This window comes from Pleurodeles waltl, chromosome 1_2, assembly GCF_031143425.1.
Source record: "Pleurodeles waltl isolate 20211129_DDA chromosome 1_2, aPleWal1.hap1.20221129, whole genome shotgun sequence".
Taxonomy (NCBI): domain Eukaryota; kingdom Metazoa; phylum Chordata; class Amphibia; order Caudata; family Salamandridae; genus Pleurodeles; species Pleurodeles waltl.
The window spans coordinates 1,026,901,460-1,026,922,619 of NC_090437.1; the positions used below are offsets into that span (position 1 = coordinate 1,026,901,460).

Sequence of the window (21,160 nt, forward strand, 5' to 3'; positions counted from 1 at the left end):
GGATATCTGGGTAATAATAGGGAGCCGTAAAGATCTTCAGAAAGGGACACAGGTATTAAGATAGCAGAGCACCCCCGTTCCCTCACACCCCCTAAGGTCACCCTCAGGCAGAGCTTCCAGGGTACACCTGAATAACCAGGTATTTAAAAGACAAAAAAGACCAGGTTGGACCCAGAGGAAAATTAGGTGGCTGTTGTGACCCTTATATTATTGTGAACAAGCAGGTTTTGGCCTAATTAACACAAAGGCCCAAAAGGGTCCCAGACTCCTCCAGCTTGAATTGCATTAGTGGCAGTAGCAGCGCCACCAGCTAAGTAAAGGAGGAGGTCGTCCACATAAAGCGAGATTATATGCTCTTGGCCTTTAACAATTATACCACCACCTCTGCCGTCCCAATGGAACAGTTCTAGCAAAGGCTCGCTGGCTAATGGAAATAGGAGGGGGTGTAAGAGGCAGCCCTGTCCTGTGGCCCTAAAGATACCGTATTGGCAAGAAATTGTGGATCCCATCTGAACTCTGGCTGATGAGTTGAAGTACAGCAATATAACCCATTTGGTTCAACCCTCTCCCAGCCCCATCCTGTGCATGACCACAATTAGGAAAGCCCACCTAACTGTGTCAAAGGCCTTTTCAAGGTCCAGTGACATAAGCATAGCCCTTGGTAAGGACTGCACCGTGGGATTATATTGCATGTGATAGAGCCACCTGAGATTAAGTGAGGTACAGCGGGTTGGGATAAAGCCATTTTGATCCTTGTGGCTCAGCGCTGCATATGGGGAAGCAGTCGAGAGGCCAGAACTTTACTGAGAATATTGAAATCCATGTTGAACAAGGACAAGGGCCAGAATGTGGTTGTAGGTGGACCTGCAATCTTGGTCTTAGAGAGAGGCACCACAATTGCACTTCGTGTTGACTTGGGCAAGGCTCCTAATCATAATGACTCTGCATCGAGCACTCCAGTTTCCCCGCCAATTGGCCTAAAAACACAGAATAAAACTCTGCGCGAAAGGACCTCTGGGCCCGGGGGTTTGCTAGGAGCCATTACTTTAATGGAACGTTGAATCTCTTGTACTGTCACTGGACCACCCAGGCCTTCCCGGGCTGTGAAGTGGTAGTCCATTCAGGAAATCTGCTTGTAGCCCCTCTGGCAGTAACTCCGGGCAACAATGAAGCATTTCATAGTAGTACTGAAACGTGTCAATGATGGCCTCTGGGGAATAGAGTTATGTACCGTCAGCGTTTGGAACTGGGTGATTGGTGCTCTTCTAGTCTCATGGCTGATAAGCCAAGCCAGGAGTCTCCCTGACTTCCCCTGCTTCTTGTGTTCTTGTGCGACATAATTCATATAGTCATGGCTGCGAGACGCTCCAGAGGAGCTTGATAATGCTCTTTCACCTCAAGAAGTCTACGGAGCGCTGTGGGTCCAGTCCCCAGGTCATTATCAAGCTTATGGAGGGTGTCGTCCAGAGTTCATATTTCACCATCCAGTTCCCCTCCTGATTCCCACTGACTGACCCCAGGAGCAATGAGCTGTGATCAGACAAAGTGCGGCCAAGGGACTCAGAGTGTGTTGCATATTGACTCAGCCTGTCGAAGCATACAAACTTGTCCAGTGAGGTATATAGTGCGTGGATGTGGGAGTCGTAGGAGTAATCCTTCTCTACCCCATGCTGGATGCGCCAGATGTCAGCCAACACCCAGTGTTGCAACCAGTCTTGGAGGCCTACAGCCATTCTGTGTGCCTGGGCCCCAGGTAGAGTAGGGTGGAGCAGCCCTACAATACGTCTGTGATACAATTAACCCCCCCCCCCTCAGGAGCAAATCATCAAATGCTAGGTGACCCAGTGGGGCAGAGAGGGAGTGGAAAAAGGCTACCTGGTCCTGGTTCGATGCATAGATACTCCCTGTATTGAGTTCTCTACCCAATAGTCTACCCTTGATCAAGACATATCTCCACCTCTTTATCTATGGAGGAGAACTCCACCTCAAAAGGAGTCCCAGACCTAATCCACACCAAGACCCCTCGGGCATATGCGGATCAGGAGGTGGCATACAGCTGACATTGACATGGGTGCTGAAGGCACCTCTACACCGCTAATATGGGTTTCCTGTAACAAAGCAATGCGTCTAAGGTACCTATGGATGTTGTGTTGCTTGATGTCAGACCCCATCCTCCGGATGTTCCATGTCATAATCGCGAGACCCTGGCAGTGAGTAGCCATCTATATAAATGGTGTATGTGTCCCATGTGCTCGACCCTTAACCATCCCGCATCCACATCCTTTACTATAGCACTCACCGCAATCCCAGAGACAAACAACAAACACCCCAACTTCAAACTCCCCAACCCAAGAGCAGCCCAGCACAGGCTGGCCACCAAAGCACATGATATACGAATATTGTCATAGGTGTGACCCCACCAGCTTCCTGGTAGGGACCAAGTGTTGAGGGGCAGGCAAAAGTAGACTGTCTCCTCCAGACATGCTCCGTGCCAGATAGAATGTGGCGACCAGGAAACAGGTCACAGCTCAGACTAGGTCAGCCTGGTACCCCCCTTCAAGGGGTTCAGATCCAAGCACAATGGTGATCTGCCTGGGCCCCTCACTCGCCGCAAAGGCAGGAGACAGCAAGGTCATCAGTAGACTTGGGATAGGGGCCAGGGCCTCTGCCTTTGTATCTGTACCAGGTGAGGGGGGATCAGGAGGGGAGAAGAACCAAACAGTCAGACCCCAAGACAGTCCCACTTCAGATCAGGTCTTCTGCAATCTGTGGGGTCACCTTCGAGGGACCCCTGTCATCTATTTTTGACCTCTCAGAATATGACTCCATTGACTGGCATTCTGAAAGGGGAGCCTGTCTCAGAGCCAGACCACGTGGCGCTGTGATTTTCTCTGCTGCCCAAAGAGCAGCAGCCTAGTCCTTCTCCGTCTGTGAGCCAGATGCCTCCTCAGAGATCTCCTGCTGGTGGCACCTCGAGTTCACCTCCTGGGTCTGTGCTTCACCTCAGTCCCCAAAGGCCGAGGGATTGGCAGGGCCCATTCCGCTCTGTAGGCATCTAACCACTCCCATGCAGCTTTAGGATTGTCGCAAAAGTGTGTGGTACTATCCAACATGATTTTCAGTTTGGCCGGGAACATTAACGAGTATTGCAGACCTTCTTTCTGGAGCTCATTTTTCACTTCCAAGAGCATGGCAGAAGTGAAATCCGTAACCAATGATACTCTCCCATTGCTATGGTGAGCGGGCCGCTCGCTCGTACCGTCTGCAGAACACATTTCTTTCTCTGAAGTGAAGTAAATGACCCACCACAGGCTGGGGTGGGCAGCCAGGTGCGGCGGCTGAGCAGGAACCCTGTGTGCCATTTCCAGGGCAAAGAAGGGGGACAGGTGATTCAGGGCTGTGGGGGGTCCGCTTAAGCACAGTGATAGCTTAGCTTAGGCTTGTGGCCTGCGGCCTTTTATCTAGTTTTTATGCTCTGTATCCCTGGTTTCCTTTTTGTTCATTTTATTATTGCTTCTTTTAGTAGCATTGTTTTAATTTCAGCCACTTTTCTGCGAAAGTGTCACTATCAGTGCTATGGATAACATACTTTGCATCATGCTCTTTTCCTCAGATTTACGAGAACAGAATGCGGGGCACACAGAATAATGTTTTGTATTGCCGGCCCCAAGACTGCGTAAATAGTCCAGCGCTTAGATACATACTCACGTCAAGCTTCTGTTCATGAACATAAACATGTGCCCTATAAAAACATCTTGTGGGACAAAGGACATTAGAGGGGGCTCCAGACAGAATTTCCATTCGAGCTGCATGTCGGTTTTCAGTCTGCCTCAGCCTCAGACTCGTGTCTCCACGGTTCCTGATCTGGAGACTGGGGACATTACCTTGAACCAAGGTAACATGGGGGGGTGTGCTTCTCATGGACACTATACGGACAGATTTGGCTTACATCGCTACGCTCTTGCTAAGGGGCTAGAGATTAGGCTTTTAGGTATGAATTGTATACTCATATTATGACAATTTGTTGGAGTTGTTCATATTTACATCTCTAATTTTCACAATCCTGATTTTGTTATTCTTCATTATCCTAATCATTGCACCTCATGTAATTTTTTTTGTAGATTGCAGTCTTTTCAATAAAAGTATTGAAAACTGTCCTGCATCTATTTTCTTGTCTTTCTTTGTGCAAGAGACTTCTATATGGAGAGAAAAGGGTAAGGCTTGTCTCACCATGATTTTCTTTGAGGGGTTGTCAGAGTTCCATGCCAGGCTGCCACAAATCACCTTTACTGGTTGCCTTTTGGTGAGGTGCTGTTAGGAAGCCAGGAGGGTTGGGCTGACTGGTGCTGACTGGTGTAGGAGTGACTCATTTGTCAACAATGCAGAGGTGCTGCCGCCCCCAAATCCAGCAGTCTTGTTATAATGCCAGAGTCCATATGACAGGGCTACTTTGGTCCACAACCGCTGTTCAAGATAAGAGCCCATGTCTCCTCCCTCCGCTCCCTCATGGAGCCCCACAAGTCGTACATTGTTCTGGCAGTTGCAGCCCTCAGCATCTTCAGTGCGATGTTCAAGGATGCTTACTCGGTCACTCAGGGCTGTCACCTGCTGGGTCGGAGCCCGATGCTCTGGTTGCAATTCACCCACCACTGGCTATACAACTTTCACCCTGTCTGCCAATTTGTGGTGGTCAGCTCACAATAGCCCCAGGCCAACCAAGACAGCACTAATACCCTGTGAAAGGTAGTTCTATCATCAGCATTGGCTGCAAGGATCTTATCTTGTTGGAGCTGTAGTGTCAGAAGCATAGGCTCGGTCCCATCCATATCAGTTGGCATAGGCTGGGATGGGTCCCCTGCCTTAGGTTGTGTGCCCGGTACTCTGCCAGGTATCTCAGGCTGGTCCACCACAGTATCCAGTCATCCAAGTAGGGACCCTGTGGTAGGCCAGACCAGGCAGCACCACAGACAGAAATCCAGCACCCAGCGGGCTTGGCCCCAGCCACTAGCAGTCAGGAGCGTAATGTGTCTCCGGTGGAATGGTGTCTGGCCAAGACCACCAGTCCTGCAAGGCAGTACAGCTGAACAATCCATAGACGCCAAGTGGCCCACTCAGGGGGGTTTCAGTCCCCAGTGGTTGTTGACGTGCTATAGAGGCTCCGTTCTACAGTCTAAAACATATGAGGCCGAAGAGGGAGACAAGCAGTTCAGGCCCAGCCACAGAATCCTCTGTCATTCGGGTCAAGAGAATGCACCACAGGACCCCTGGGGGCACACTGCCCTCCAGGCCAGCACAGTGACCCCCCATTATCTGTGGCGTGGCCCGCCAAGTGCAGAGTGTCAAGGTTGTGACCTGGGCCCTCACTGGGCACCGGCGCACACTCCGACACCTTAGACCCTGCTCTCCACAATCATCAGGCAGGGCCACAGACCTGCTGCCCATGTCAATGGTCCAGGGGCCACTCAGCCCTCAATTGGCAGAGTCGACACTCAAGAATGTCCAGGAGGGGTAAGCTGCTTCACCCCAGCACCGAGTACCGATATGTACACTGGGAATGCCTGCTCACATGGTGCCAGTCCCTCAGGCAGGGCTCTCGACCCCCACCCCTCACTTTTATTTGTAAGCACAGCAGCAGTGTTCCACAGGAGGGGGGTCCGATCTCAGCCCCCAAACACCTCTGATATAGATGCTCTTTTCAGATGGCTTCCTCACTTCCACAGGGCACTGCCAGCACTCACCGCACCATGTCATTTAAGTCAGGGGAAGCATTTTCACGCTGGGAGGCTGTACCTCTGTTCATTCGGCCGGGTCCAGCAGCACGCCTGCAGGCACCCAGCGGGGCCCCCATCCTGTACCCTGGAAAGGCCCAGGCACTCTAGGCCAGCACGCCACGACAAAATAAGGCAGATATTGTCCCTCATGAGGGCAGTGCTGTGGGAGGGCCGCGCCCTCAGTGTTGATATTGGCTTCCGGGGCTCACCATCCACCGCTAAGCAACATGCGGCGCAGCCTCCGCTTGGCCGGAAGCCGCCCCATCCTTAGGGATCCATCCACCGGGGCCCAGCTCCGGTCTTCAGACACATGGGGAGGTTGCCAGAGAGGGGCCTCCTCCTCAGTAGCACCTCTGCTCCCCCAGGGCCCGCAGCCAACCGCCTCCGGTATTGGTGCATGCTCTGGGGCACAGCCAGAAACTATGCCGGCCCAGCAGCGGTCTCTCTAGGCCTAAGGGTTCCCTGGCGGCCTCTTGAACACCCATCAATACGGGAAAGCCGTCCTCGGGGTTGCTGCTGCCAGAATTCACAGGAGTCAGGGGACCGATGTGGCCCCTAGGCAGTCGATGTCACAGGATAAAGTATGGGCTGAAGTGGAGCCGAAGGATTAAGCATCTACCATCTTCGGCTGTCAAGCCACGCCCCAGGTTGTGCATGTTTTTAGAAGAATAATCTGGCCCATGCCTGAGAGTAGTCTGCTAAAGGGGATTTGGAAGAGGGCTTCATATTCTCTCCTTGACAAAGTTTATAGAAAAATATTGTCACACAGTAAATTCTCATGTTTCTAGATATTTTGGCCAAAAGCCATTGATCGTAGAATTTGTCTATAGAACTTCTAAAATAAATGAATACTTTAAAGTGTGTTAATTACCCGAAATGGGTGTTTGGCTATTGTCCTGCAGCAGCAGCAAATACATGTATGTGTTGACCAACAATGTGATGCTTACAGGAACATGGAATGAATATCCGAATTTTTTTTTTGCCTCAGGATTAACAGTCCTTAGTAAAAATGTGCCCCAACAGAAGAGAGATCTGTTGGAAACCCTGTCGTATTTGTAAATACCTTGTCCCAGAAGATAAAAACATATCATTGCTCATGTGCAAATGGACAGTGCAAAAATGCTACAAGTATTGCTGCTATCCGAGTAAGGACATGCCTTCATTTGACATAGTTCTGATTACTTCTTTCTAGGGGCAAATCACAATATTCACGTTGCTTATGTACATATGATTTGCTATAGCACCACTATACTTAAGAAGGCGTTAAGCGTGCTTTGCAAATATCCAGAGGGATACGGTTGCAATAGAGGAAATCTGGATGAAGTGAAAAGAATCAGATAATAAGACAATAGTGGAAGGGATTTATCCGTGGGCAGATTGTGAGTGAGTTTTAATAGCTTCCTGAAGGATGGCAGATAAGTTTGAGTTCTGAAGGAAGGAGGACGATAATTCCAAAGACTAGGACTGGCACCAGAGAATGTGTATTAGGATTTCTTATCAAACAAAGGGGGTCATTCTGACCCTGGCGGCCGGTGACCGCCAGGGTCACCGACCACGGGAGCACGGCCAACAGGCTGGCGCTGCTCCCGGGGGCATTCTGACTGCGGCGGTTCAGCCGCGGTCAGAAAGGGTAAACCGGCGGTCTCCTGCCGGTTTACCGCTGCCCCAATGAATCCTCCATGGCGGCGGAGCGCGCTCCGCCGCCATGGGGATTCAGACACCCCCTACCGCCATCCTGTTCATGGCGGGAAACCCGCCATGAACAGGATGGCGGTAGGGGGTGCCGCGGGGCCCCTGGGGGCCCCTGCAGTGCCCATGCCAATGGCATGGGGCCCCGTAAGAGGGCCCCGCAAAGTATTTCAGTGTCTGCTTTGCAGACACTGAAATATGCGACGGGTGCAACTGCACCCGTCGCACCCCTGCAACTACGCCGGCTCAATTCTGAGCCGGCGTCCTCGTTGCAGGGGCATTTCTGCTGGGCCGGCGGGCGCTCTCTTGGAGAGTGCCCGCCGGCCCAGCGGAAATGTCTGAATGGCCGCCGCGGTCCGCCAAGGTCTGAATCAGGCCCAAAATGATGATGTTTCGCTATAATGAGGAACTACAATGACCACAATGCATTGTGATCAAACAATTTGACCTATGGAAACATTAAGTTGTGATGTAACAGATGAGCTGTGAAGTATACAGCTACAAGTTCTACAATGCAGTGGAAGATAACGGTCAGGCTGTTAAAGCCAAGTTATAGACCTGGAATACACTGATGCACTTTACCAAGTACAACCATTTCAAATACTATTCTGTGGTCTGTAAATACTCATATCACATAATTGTTATAATCCTTCCATTCACTTCGGTGTTTCAGGTTGTCTACTGAACACGCTAAACAATGCATAAAAAACGAAAACTCAGTCTTATTTAACACCAGATATTAACACATGTGTTTGATAATAGCAGCATTCTATAAAAAAAAGTTCAAATGTCCACACTACAAATTATTCTAGTTACTGAACATCCAGGGAAAGCAGTTCACCATAGTTTAAAAGAAGTGTTGACGTCATCAGATTTATTTTTAGAGTCTATTTGGGTTACATTCTCATAGTATTTATTTTTCGATAGAAACAAAGTAGAAGAGGTTAATGAGTTAGAGGCCCATTGAGATTTCTGAAGAATAAATGTAACCCAGATTTTGATTCCAGTAATTAGATCAAGGGAGGGCGTATGACTGAACACAGTGTATAGTTTATAAGGTTAGCCACTTTAAATGTCTTATGAACTCATACATGCTTTTCTTGTCTTTCACTTGGTATAAAGACACACTTGAACACAGTGCATGTGCTCTGCATTATACAGTGAATTCCAGCAACTTCAGATGTTTAATTACATATAGCATGAATTTGAATAATGTTCACACCTACATCTGCTTCAGAAAGAATATATATTTTTGTTTCATGAATGTCTTACTTGTAAAATTAATTTGTCGTTGAGGGCATGTTGTAGCTTGTGGCCACCTCTTCTCTTTTGGTACTAGCGCTTCGGGTCTTTGGCTGGTACTCATATGAAGGAACCTGCTCACCACCTGAATCTTGGGGCCCTGTGAGTTCAGACCCCATCTCCTGGGTCCTCCACAGTCAGACACGCCACAGCAGAGGAAGATGTAGAGACACGCCGTGCCTGATTTGTAAAAGATCGAGTGCCGGTGTCCAAAACTGTGCTCAAAAGCCCGTGGCCGGTGCTACTAAATGCTGGTTTGATAAATATCAAGGTTGCAGTGGCTTCAATCCACCTGATGCCTCTTTAATCCACTTCGAGTAGCCCCCAACCCTTTTACTTTACTCTTGCATGTGTTCCCACTTTCTCCCTTTTTTTATAGTTTTCCATATTTGAGATAGTAACTCAAAAATTCAACATAAATTGGGTAGCAGGCAATCTGAGGTTTGCTGTTCTAAGAGTATAGACCTGACCCTACAACATAACATGGAAGGCTTGCTATAAGAAATTACTCAATTACTTGTTATTCTGCTGGATGTAAATGCTATTTTTAATAATCTGGATCTGTCCATCATACTTGTAAGATTACAACAATGGATATTTTTCTCTTGAGCAACGGGATGAAACTTTTTCAATCAATTTTTTCAATTTAATCAAATCAGCAGAGTCTATAATCTTAAGAGGAGTGGCACAAACATTGTTACAATTTCCCCTCTTCAACATATATGTTGTACGGCTAGCTAACATTATGTGCTGTTCCATGGTGTCATACCACATGGTAACTATGCTCAGCTGCACAGAACCATCAAAAGAGGTTGCTGTTTACCTCATAATTCACAAATTATCTACTCCATAAGGTGGATGAAAGATCGCTCCAAGTGTTAGAAAGGATCTGGAGGGCTCATAGATGTTCTTCACTAACACTGGTTTGCTATAAATATCTTAGCACATGGGAACAGTATAGACAATTTAGAAACCATTGTTTCTACACATTGGACTTGGCCCTGTCTGTGGCATAATTCCTAAAGTTTTTACCTTAACCCTTCTGTTTTCTTAAACCGCTTTTGTTGTTTGTTAGAGCTTTGTGCACTTTACTGCTGCTAACCACTGCTAAAGTGTTTGTGCTGTCTCCTTTAAACATGGTAAAATTGGCTTACACCCAAGTGGCACATTTAATTTACTTGTAAGTGCCTAGTAAAGTGGTACTGCATGCGCATTAAATGCTACTAGTAGGCCTGCAACATGTATTGTGCCACCCACTTAAGTAGCATGTTTAGACTTGTTTTAGGCCTGCCATTGCAGCCTGTTGATACAGTATAAACTGCCATTTTGATCTTAAAAATAAAAATTTCATCAGGGCTAAACCTTCTTTTTTAATGCATATAAGTCATATAAGTAGGCTCTAAAGAGTCTATAAGGCTGGGTGCATTGCATTTAAACAATCTGACAGTTCTTAAATTCATTTTTCACTACTGGAGGGCCTACCTCTCCCATTTAATAAATGAAAACATTTTCGGGGGGAGTAGGTAGAAAAGTAATGTTTGGTGTCTGAGGAATTGTAATTTAAAACGCTCTTTACCCGTAAAGTTGGATTTTAAGTCACAATTCTGAAAATGGCACTTTTAGAAAGTTGGTATTTTCTTGTCCTAACCATTTGGTGCCGGCAGCCTGTTCCTGGGTCACATGACTAGGTGTAGTTGGCAGTTCTTCTTTGTGAGTTCCTCCCAGACAGCATCACAATAGAGGGTCTGGGTGTTGGCAGGATAAGCTGTCTCTGGCAGAATTGGAGGGGGGAGGGGCAATACTGATACCTCACTTGCACTTCAAAGGCACCGGCCCAGCTCACACACAAAAGACTTGACACTAACCAATTGTGCACCCAGACAGACTGGGACCAGGGCAGGAAGGCAGGAAATTCCAGACACCTCTGTAGGGGGAAACCACAGAAGTTTCTCCCACTTTAAAGTGGGCATCAGGTATAAAAAGGGGAGCCTCAGACCAACTCTTCAGTACACTCCTGGGCCTGGATACTACAGAAGAAGGACACTCTGCTGCTGGAGGCCTGCCCTGCTTGCTGAGTAGGAACACCGGACTTGCACCCTTCATTACAGGCTGAAGCAAATCCATGGACCAGCTAACTTATCTCCTGTTCTGAGGTACAGGGACATAACAAGCTCCAGACTCCTCCCTGCATCTGCCCAGCAGACAAGGTACCTGGACCTGCAGCTCGGATTGCCTGAGCCCTGCTGGAGTGAGTTCCTGATCTCAAAGAGGTGCTCCTCCGCTTGGGTCCTTGGTGGGGCATCATTTGAGCTGCTCCTTGAAGAAAGAAAGAAATCCTGAATTTTTAGTCTCTTTGCAATTGCAAATGAGCTTGTTCATGCCATGATCTTGCCACCAGTGCCCACTCAAAACTCAACTGTTCATGCTACAGAGACTGCCAATGTTGATCGGCAATGCAAGATCTGCACTTCACGCTACAGCATCAACAGCATGCGATGACTGCCAATGCGAACCGCCTGCAACGACCATGTGCGGCGCCTGATAGGATCCTCGCTCTACAGCAATGACCATCTGTGACGGCCGGCCTGTTTTTGTGCTACAACAATGACTATCTGCGATGCTCTCCCTTTTCCTTGCGGCCTCCTCCACCGTGAACGGAACTCTTCATGCTGGTCTGTAGAAGACTAACCTGGTTACTGTATCTGGCCCACACTCCATTGCAGTCAGCCTGAACTTGTGACTTTAACCCAATATCGCATAACCAGAGTAGCGCAAGTGGCACTTTACTTACCTTAAAATTGCATATCTCCGGTTCTACTGATTGGAATTTGTCATTTTGGTGCAAATTGACTCTGTTTTTCTAAATTGGTTTGGGATTCTGCTTGTGTTGTGTATTCACTTTATTACTGTTTGACTGCTTCATTAATTCTTTACACATTGCCTCTAAGTTAAGCCTGACTGCTTTTGTGCCAGGCTAACAGAGGTTTAAGGACCGGTCGATTTAGTGTTTGTTTTTGGTTCCCTTTTTGGTTCCCCCTGACAAGGATTTAGGTTGTTGCTTGAGAAGGACTCACACCCCCCATCAACGAACAACACAATTTCTCACTCTACAGAAATATATTATCACACTATTGTGGTTGTTGCTAGATGTGTTGGTGGACCTAAAGAATAAAACAGTTGTTGTGTAGGTCTTTTATTGGTTCATATGATTAAAAAACAGATCCTTTGAAACCTCTTAAGAAATAGTTTGGAGCTCAACTTAATGAAGATAAGTATTAAGGCCTATTCCATGCAAAAGTTGTGACCATCCTGCTCGTGGCAAGCTGTCTAAAATGTTCCCTTGTTTTTAGCAAAAAGTGTAAGGCACTAAGTTATATGAGAACTAAAAAAATATAGGATCCTTTTTTATCCAAGGTTAATTTAAAAAATATTGTTTGTGCTCTCTTGAATATAGTGATAACAAGACCAAGTTTCTTCAGAACATTGCAGAAAGTCTTGTATTTTTGCTGATATAGTTAATGAGAACATTAAATCTTATATATTTTGAAAAGAGAAGCGTTTTTTGTAATCTACCAGCTAGTAAGCAGCTATGAATTGAGTAACTTGTCTTGGGACCGGAGCAATCCCAATAACAAACATATTTTGCTCTTTTGGTAAAAAAGTGACATACATAATGCTATTTAAGAATATTCAGAGTGTATTTGTTATCTTTGAATATCTTTACAAGTTCCTGTCTTTTCTAAATTCCCCCATCATTGGTTTATTCCAGGGGACTGATAGTAGGAAGACCATTGTCTAGAAGCAGAGCTGCAAGGGCGTTGGAGCCAAAGCTACCCTCGCTGATTAGAATGATCAGTAATTTACTGTTATGGAATTCCAACAAATGGTGGTATTTAAAATGTGCATGTGTGCCCATGCCTTAAAGTGAGAGGTGCTTTTGTCTTCAAAACGCCACCAACAAAGAAAGTCTACATATTTAAATATATTTAGTGGAGAAATTATGTCATTTTGGGAAATGAACGTTTCCGTGAAACATTTAAACAAGAAGTCAGTGCTTAGAGCTTATAAATACTGATGGAACGTGGACTGGAAAATAATGCATGTGCTGTGTACGTAAATGCTCGCTGAAGTGAATACAAAAAATAGTCGGTTGGTGACACTTGTATTGTTCCAATTTATGTTTTTCTTTCTTTTTAACAAGCTTTTTACAACAACGTTTTATTACACTTCCATTTCTTTCAATGTACGGTCTACCTTTCCAGACGGATTGCTTAATAACACCGTTGGAAAGATATTTAGGCGTCTAACTTGCAAGCATCTGCTCAGACCAGTTGGGTATCTTTAAACATGGTAGTCTGGTTCCTAGCATTATTCTTGGTTTAATCTATGTATTTTCACCTTGTCAGGCTTCATCCTCTATAGGATTGCCAGTGAATTATGATGTTCTTGATTCTTTATACGTTTCTCAGGTGAAGTCAATTTATGTTGAATTACAATGTGTTCAAAGCAGCAGTTTTCTCCCGAGTGCAGTCTGGATGTAGAAAACCACCTCACGATTTTATGTTTGTTCCGTGATGATCAATGCCTTCTTTAATCCTGATGGGGTTTACAGTCCCTTATTTTGAGTCACTTACATAGTAAACAACTTGCAAAACTGCAGGGCTGTTGCTTGTGAGAACGGGGCCCTCCCAGTAGACCCACAGTGTGAACACAGAGTAATTCCTCACTCACATGAACAAGGCAGGTTTGGACAGGATACAGACTGAATAATACCTTAAGTATGGTGCCCCACTGCCTGCCTCAACAAGGGTGAGTTGTCAGAACATCTCTCTAAAGCAACTAGGAGCCATCCCTAGAGGGTCAAACTCAAAACCAAAGATAAAGAGCACAGACACCGATGTGGGACTGGGGCACGCGCATTTCTTAGTGTGTGGCTGGGAACCACGGTGGGACTCAAATGTAGGGACTAAGGTGTAGGAGTACTGGGTTATCTCAGCCTTAGACCTGGAGATGCACTCCTGTCCATCTGAGGTCAAATGCAGGTAATAATAGTTCTGCTACACACTGCCACAGAAAGCTGAATAAATCGGATTATCTCAAAGGATGTAGTCAAAGGTAGACTATATGGAATTAGCCAATGATTCTTCTATCAAGCAGAGGTGATGGGCAGGAATGCGGGATCCACTAAAATATGTTTTTACCAAGAAAGGGTGCATTATTGTCTGTCTTTCTATGCAGGAAGGAGCTCTAGATTAGCCGAAAGACCAGGTGGGTAGGAAGGGAGCTTTTAACATTAAGGCCCTTATTTTGAGTTGAGCAGAGTGGAGTTCCCATGCGGCAAGTGTTGCTGCACCGAGGTTTACTGGATGTGGGAACAACGGGCCTGATTTTACTTGGCAGAAAATCTGGTCGGCAAAAAACATCTTGGAAAAAGGGTTGATTTTCAGACTGAATTTCTAATCTGGTCCCTGCCCAACTCCCCGTCAAAGCACGAGGGAACATATAACGCTCCTCTTTGCCAACCAACATTTTCTCCTTTCCTCCTCCCTCAGCCCCATCCTTTTACTCCTCCCATCATCCCATTCCTCACAACAACCCCTGCACACAATCATCACCACCTCAGAGCGGCTGGGAAGAAAAGGAGCTTGGAATGTTAAGTCCCTGATTATGGTTTGAGTTGAGTAGAGTAGGTGGTTAACGTGAGTGTTAAACCTCCTGGAAAAGTGAAGACTGTGCGGAATTCCGGCTGGAAATTCTGGTTGCACACATTTGTTCCATATTGCATTGAGTGTAACTTGTAATATGAGTAAATATGTGCATAGATGCCGGTCGGACACAATAATTGCAGCCACCTAGACTCTGCATATATTTACTCTTCACTTGTAGTTGAGTCCTAAGACAATGTGGGCAAATGATTCAAGATTGTGTATATCATTCTGGGATTTCAATGGTAATTTAAGATCCTCCAGTATCTGGAGGAAGAATCTAAATAGAAGGGCAATACCCCAGCTACATTTCCTCTGTCATTGGGATATAGAGTCGTTGACAAAATTAAGCTTGTGCATTGTATTTAGCATTCAGAGTTTCCTTCTGAAAGTGGGACTTTTTCATTTACCACCAAACTCTACGTGAAAGCCGGAGTTTCTTCTGTGTTGTGTGCAGATGGCTGTGGGAGCTGGACCTCACTTTGTCCTGGATAGGATGCTGCTTTAAGGGATGTGTCTTCAGCTCCTTTGTGCACTGCAGGGGCAACGAGCCAAAGTTCTTTTGTGGAGTGAATTTCTTTTGTCCACACAATGAATTTATGGTAGTTACCTTTAGCTTCCATCTCTCTGGCACCGAACTTGCTAAGGCAAGCAGTAAGGCTGTACCAGGTACATCATGGGTAACTGTTATCCCCACATTTCTTTTTTACAGAATCAAAGTCAAAAGGGTCATTGGAACTAAACAGGAAAAATGCCCTTCCAGTGCTCAAGCATTTCCATTTCACCATGTCTTCTGCTGAAGAAACAATATGTGAATCATCTACTACACTACTGCAAATTGACTTCAGCAATTCAACCAAAAGTGTACAAGCACCCATGGAAAATTCGAGTTTCTCACGGGTGACGACTATGATGGAGGATGGATACGATTGCATAAATATTTCGCTTCACCTAGAAAGCAGCATTTCAGGTAAGCCATGAAAGCAAAGCGGGTAAGGACTATACACACATAAAACAAATCAACAGTTTAGTGTCAGCCGCAGCTTCTAACAGGATTGGTACTCCCATCAGAAGAGCATAGGAGCCTATTTACAAGCCCCTTGCGCCGCCGGTGTTGCACTTTTTCATGTGGGGAAAAAAGAGCCATTACTTATCATGCTGTAAACGCCTTATCTTTAACTTGAACCATTCATTTTGCTGATAATGTGCTGCATTATTATGGTTATCTAATACCTAACTTACATTTTTGTCTACAACAGCACCGTTTATAAGTGCGAATACAATTATTTGATTAATAAAATGCGAATTTGCTCATCCAGTTAAATGTGTACTCCTTCACACAATTACAATAGAGCTGTAATTTAACCCATTGGTGGTTTATGGGTGGTCGGGGCAGGGGCACTTACACAAGGAACAGAATACGCGCAAATTCCAAAGATTGTGGTTTTTAATGCACCTTTAGAGGTAATTTGCCTCTCTGGTAAGGGTTAAGTAGTTTTTCCTGGTAAAATGAAAGATGTTTTCATTATGGAAGAAGTAAGTAAGAGCTTCGACATTGGTGTGGATATAGAGTAAGAGGAAAGAAAAAAAGTTATACAGTGCCAACACAGTAAGGTGCTAAAAACATTACAGTCAGATGGCACAGGGCTATTTCTTGACAGGGTTGGACCTCCCAAAAGCCCACAGTGTGAACACAGAATAATTCCTCACTGATGTGAGTAAATCTCATCACAGGCATAAGTTGTGGGCACCTTAGGTTAGGGTTACCTGCTAAAGTCGTTGAACACCCACAACTGATGCTTACAAAACAAGGATTTCCTAGTAGCTGTCTTGAACTATTAACCTTGTCCTCTGAATTCAACGAAGCAATGCATACTTCCATGTCTCACCACCTCCACAAGGACGACCGATGAGAGCCAGTGAAAGAAGTGTGCAAAAGTGACCAGGGTAAGGGAGATAACAAAAAGCCTGGACTCCACCACTCATTCTCATCGTTTCTACTGCTCAGTGATATCTGCGGACTTTAGTGCATATCAAAGGCAACTAGTTATCTTCGGTCACATGAAAGTTCTGCATTTAAGTGAAATAGTGAATTAGGTACCTTGGCAATATCTCTTTGAAAGCAACTCGCTGTACTCTGGTGTGAAGCTTGTAATTCTGCATTTTCTGTGGAAGATGAACTATAGTTTGTTCTTGGCTCATGTAACAAATGTTAAATATTATGTGATTCATTTTCTAACAATTTGTGGAAACATACAAGAACTTTCCTACCTTTTGCTCTTATATTTATACATAAAATGAGTACATAGTCCTGGTTTAATAGTTTTTCCTTTTTCATCACAGGAAACGTTTAAGTGGAATGCAAAAAACTTACAATCTCATAAGAGTTCCAATACACGTTCACATAGTTTAAAGTTTATTTTTGCTACCTTCACTTCATTACAAGCCAGGAAAGCAACTGGTCTTTAACAAAATAAATTCTGGATCAGTGTATCAAGGCAAGGCTTGTGGCTCCAGCAACATTATATTACAATAGAGTTGCAAAGATGTGTGGGCCACAAGGGAAGCTATTCCCAGGTGACCAAAATGGCTGCCGCGTGGGAGTTCATGGTGTGCTTGGAAATGTAGTTCTTTTTATTGAAGCTGTCACATAGTGTATTTTCCACTCATGTAAAGCCTCAGTCCAGATATTTTCGACACTGCAGGAACCCCTAGCTTTTTAGTCCCTTGGATAGGCTCAGTGTGAGTGGGTTGGAGTCCCTCGTGCTTGCCAAGTTATAAACAGTAACTAATATCTCTAGTGCTGCTTCCTGACAGTACCTATCTGGATACTAATATATCTATAAGCAGTAGGTGCAGATAGACCAAAATTGTCCCCTCACCATTAGATGAGGGAACTATGATCACTTCTGTACCACAATATCCAACACCAACATATTGTTCTGCAATAATAATATAGGAAAAACATTGCACAGAAATATCATTTTTTAGTATGGTCTATTGGTTTTACCATACAATTATCTGCATTTATATTGTATGACATAAAATAATGTTTTGTAAATACAGCCCTAACCCTTAGCTAGCCTTAAACTCTGCCTGAGAACTAATCCTATCTCTGAATCTTACCCCATCTGAGAACCAGACCGTAGACTTAATCCTGACCTAATACTTACCCTACATCTTACCTGATGATATTACTGCAGATGATATTTGACCCTTGATATTTTTGTCCTCACAGTATAGTGCCTACAATCATTTTGTTGCTTATACATGAGGTATAACCTGTCACATGCTGGTGGAGGTGGATTTAAACATGTATTTAAAGGTAAGGAACCTTCCACTCAGCCAAAGATCGGACAGTCCTTTCTTAAGTAGGAAAAAGATGTTGTGATCATGTAGACTCTGGACAGCAAATTGACAGGGATGAGAAGATTAGAATTCACGATACACAAGTACTAGTAGGTGGAACGCAGTCTTCATCAGGAGGCACATTACAATTTTTAGCTGGGGGCCAAGAATCCGTAGTGGCCTGATTGTGGCAAACCTGGGGGTCAGAAGTATACTCATTATCAATCAGTGGCCTTGTTAGAGCAATGGTTCACTGTTCCACTTTCTGCGTGGTGCACCCTTAAATGTGTGGGCCGGGCACAGAGCAGGACAATGTGCTGTATCACAGAAAATGTGCTGTTCCCAGTTCTAGTGCAAACCTGCACTGGGAACAATGCATTAGTGAATGGCGGCCCGGATGTTGGAAGTCAACAGTCTGCTTTTTACTTTGCAAGTAGTAATCTGACCTGCTGAAAAGGGCACAGATTTTCTCCTGCAGGTGGATACAGTGGGTGACTGCACCCATCTGCATAGGGTTCCTGTAGCTTCCAAACCCTGCTTCCAAGAAACGCTCCTGAAAGACACACTGACTATGGGGTGCACAGTGTGCTTCTTGGTGGCCTTTTTGTGTCTGTGCCTACATCTGTAATGGGCAAAAGATTCCTTCATTTACAAAGGGCAGCACACTGATTCACATGAGGTAACACCTCCTTTAGATCATGCTGGTGCAAATTTGTTGCCAGCTCGAGCCATATTCAGAGTCTGCACCCCATCCTGTAATACCAAATTTCCCAGAGGTGCCAAAAGAGAGCACATGCCCAGAATAGCCTGGTTGTAGAGCAGAGTGAAGTCGTGAGTCATAAGGTGAAGTACTTTGAGTGCATGGCACAGTCGGATCAGGAGGCAAATCAGAAATCGTGAGAGGTGTCATGAGGCAGGAAGATCACAGCTCGTAGAATTAGGACACCGGTTGAGTTTTAACAGAAAGCTTTAATCTTGTATGGAATCAGTTTAGGTAAGAACAGAACCTTCTATTATATTACTCACTGTTGTGATGGGAATGTCCCCTGCATGATGTACCTTTGTGTCCTGTTAGAATTGGGGTCTCTAGTTGGCAATCAGTTTGCACCCTGTCCAAGTAGGGACCCTCACTCTAGTCAGGATAAAGGCGATACCCAGCTCAGATAACCCCTGCTCACCCCCTTGGTAGCTTGACACAAGCAGTCAGGCTTATCTCAGAAGCAATGTGTAAAGCATTTGCACATAACACACAGCAACACAGTGAAAACACTACAAAAGGACAACACACCAGTTTTAGAAAAATAGCCAATATGTATCTATATAAAACAAGACCAAAATGAATCAAGATATGAATTTTGCAAGATTTCACTTAAAAATACAGTTCCTTGAAGTTGATAGCTCCATCTGGGGTTATCATGGTGTCTTAATCAACAAAACCAACAGTTCAGGCCGGCCGTGGCGTCACGGGCCAGCTATGGTGTGGGGAAGACCTGCAAACAGTAACTTTGGATTTGCAGGGCGCCGTGATCCTTGCGGTGAGCTCCGGAGAGCAGCGTCGCTGGCGCCGCAGTGTCCGTGCCGGAGTCGGTGCGGGGTCATCGGGTCCTTGAAGTCACATGCGTTGCAGATCGAACTCCAGGCTGATGAAGTCAGGAGCGCTGGCGTGGATGGCGTCGGGGTTGTGTTGCGAAGCGGGATGATGCGACATGTGGTGCCCACAGGTTACGATGCAGGCAGCGGCTTGGTGACGGCATCCAACAGCGTCGGTGAAAAAAGGGCTGCGGTGTGGAGCAGGGCAGTGCAACATGTGGTGTCACCAGGTCACGGTGCAGGCATTGCTAAAGTGCTGTCGTCGATAGGCCCAATTAGGCAGTGCAGCAGGGACAGCTCTGTGCAGCGTCTACGGGTTGTGGTTTAGACAGGGACACCTGTTGATGACACTGGAGTCGATTTTGCTGCCGTCGGTGGGCCGGGACTACGGTGTGGGACGGGATGGCGCTTCGTGTTCCTCACAAGCAGTGTCCACAGGCCACGGTGCATGCAGCGGCGCTGGTGTCAGCAGGAACGTCATCGTCGGGGAAGCCTAGGCTGCGGTGTGAGCAGGTGATGCGGGAGTGCGGGGCCCTTAGGTCGCAGTGCGAGCAGCGGCTCGGTGAAGTCATCCAATGATGGCGTTGGTGATACCAGTGTTGCTGTGCGAAGCGGGGCAGTGTGGCTCCTTGTGGTGTTGGCAGGTTATGGTGCGAGCCAGCGGCTTCATTGACGGCATTGCAGTGGTTTTTGTTATCTTACAGCTCAGAGCACATAGTTCCCAGTGCTGCATGTCGAGGAAACTGAAGTCTTTGATGTCCCTGAGACTTCCAACAGGAGGCAAGCTCTACTACAAGCCCTTGGAGAACTTTCTCAAGCAGGATACACAGCAAAGTTCAGCCATTGCTCCCTTTTAAGGTAGAAGCTGCAACTATAGGCCAATCCAGCAAAACAGCACAGCAAAGGGACAGTACTCCTCTTCCAGCTCTTCAGCTCTTCTCCCTGGCAGAGGTTCCTTTTGATTCCAGAAAGATTCTAAAAGTCTGGGGTTTTGGGTCCAATACTTATGCCCCTTTCTGTCTTTGAAGATGGCAAACTTCAAAGGAAAGTGTCAGTTTTTTTTTTTAAATATATCTTTTATTGCTTTTGTAAAGGAGATAACAAAAAACAAACATCTTAAGATATTCCCGAACTACACAACCCCTCCCTCCCCCCATCGTGCACTAAGTACATCAAATAATGATCTAATTACGACATATCTCTAAAGTCCTAATATAAGGTATTGTTCCTAGATATTTTATACAGCTTTTATGACTATCTGTTCCGGGCCGAGTCCGAAGTTGAGTCATCTTCCCCCTTGGATGAAGCATCGATAGTCTTTAAATTTTCCAGCTACGAGTCCCATTGTGTGGTATTGTCTCTGGGTCTTTGGCCCCGTAATGCTTCCTTTAGTAACACTGTGCCCTCTGTTTCGGCCCATTTTACCAATGCACCGTGCCATCTATTTACTAGCGGACCACCTGGGCCTTCCAGTGTGAAGTTATCTCTCTCTTCACAAGTATCAGCGCCAGGTCTATGAATTTGTTTGAGATTTTATGTGTCGATGGGCGAGGGAAGTCCCCTAAAATTGCTGCTATTGGGGTTGGCGATAGTGGTTTTTCAGTGCAGACAGCTGTTTTCCTGAATACTTCTATCCAGTATGTGCTAATATGGGTCAGTTCCATAGCATGTGCATTAGGTCTGCTGCCAGTTCGGCACATCGCGGGCATCGTGTGTTATTTGTGTTATATATTTTGTTTATCATTTGAGGTGTTA

At 45.8% G+C, this 21,160-nt stretch overlaps 1 protein-coding gene across 1 annotated transcript in view; it reads left to right on the forward strand.

The window, feature by feature from the left end:
- TMEM156 (transmembrane protein 156) overlaps positions 1-21,160 on the forward strand; it is a 146,104-nt gene that overhangs the window by 49,599 nt on the left and 75,345 nt on the right. The window contains exon 3 of the mRNA XM_069202097.1: positions 15,180-15,437. Coding sequence (XP_069058198.1) covers positions 15,180-15,437 — 258 coding nt within the window. The remainder of the gene's footprint in view (positions 1-15,179; positions 15,438-21,160) is intronic.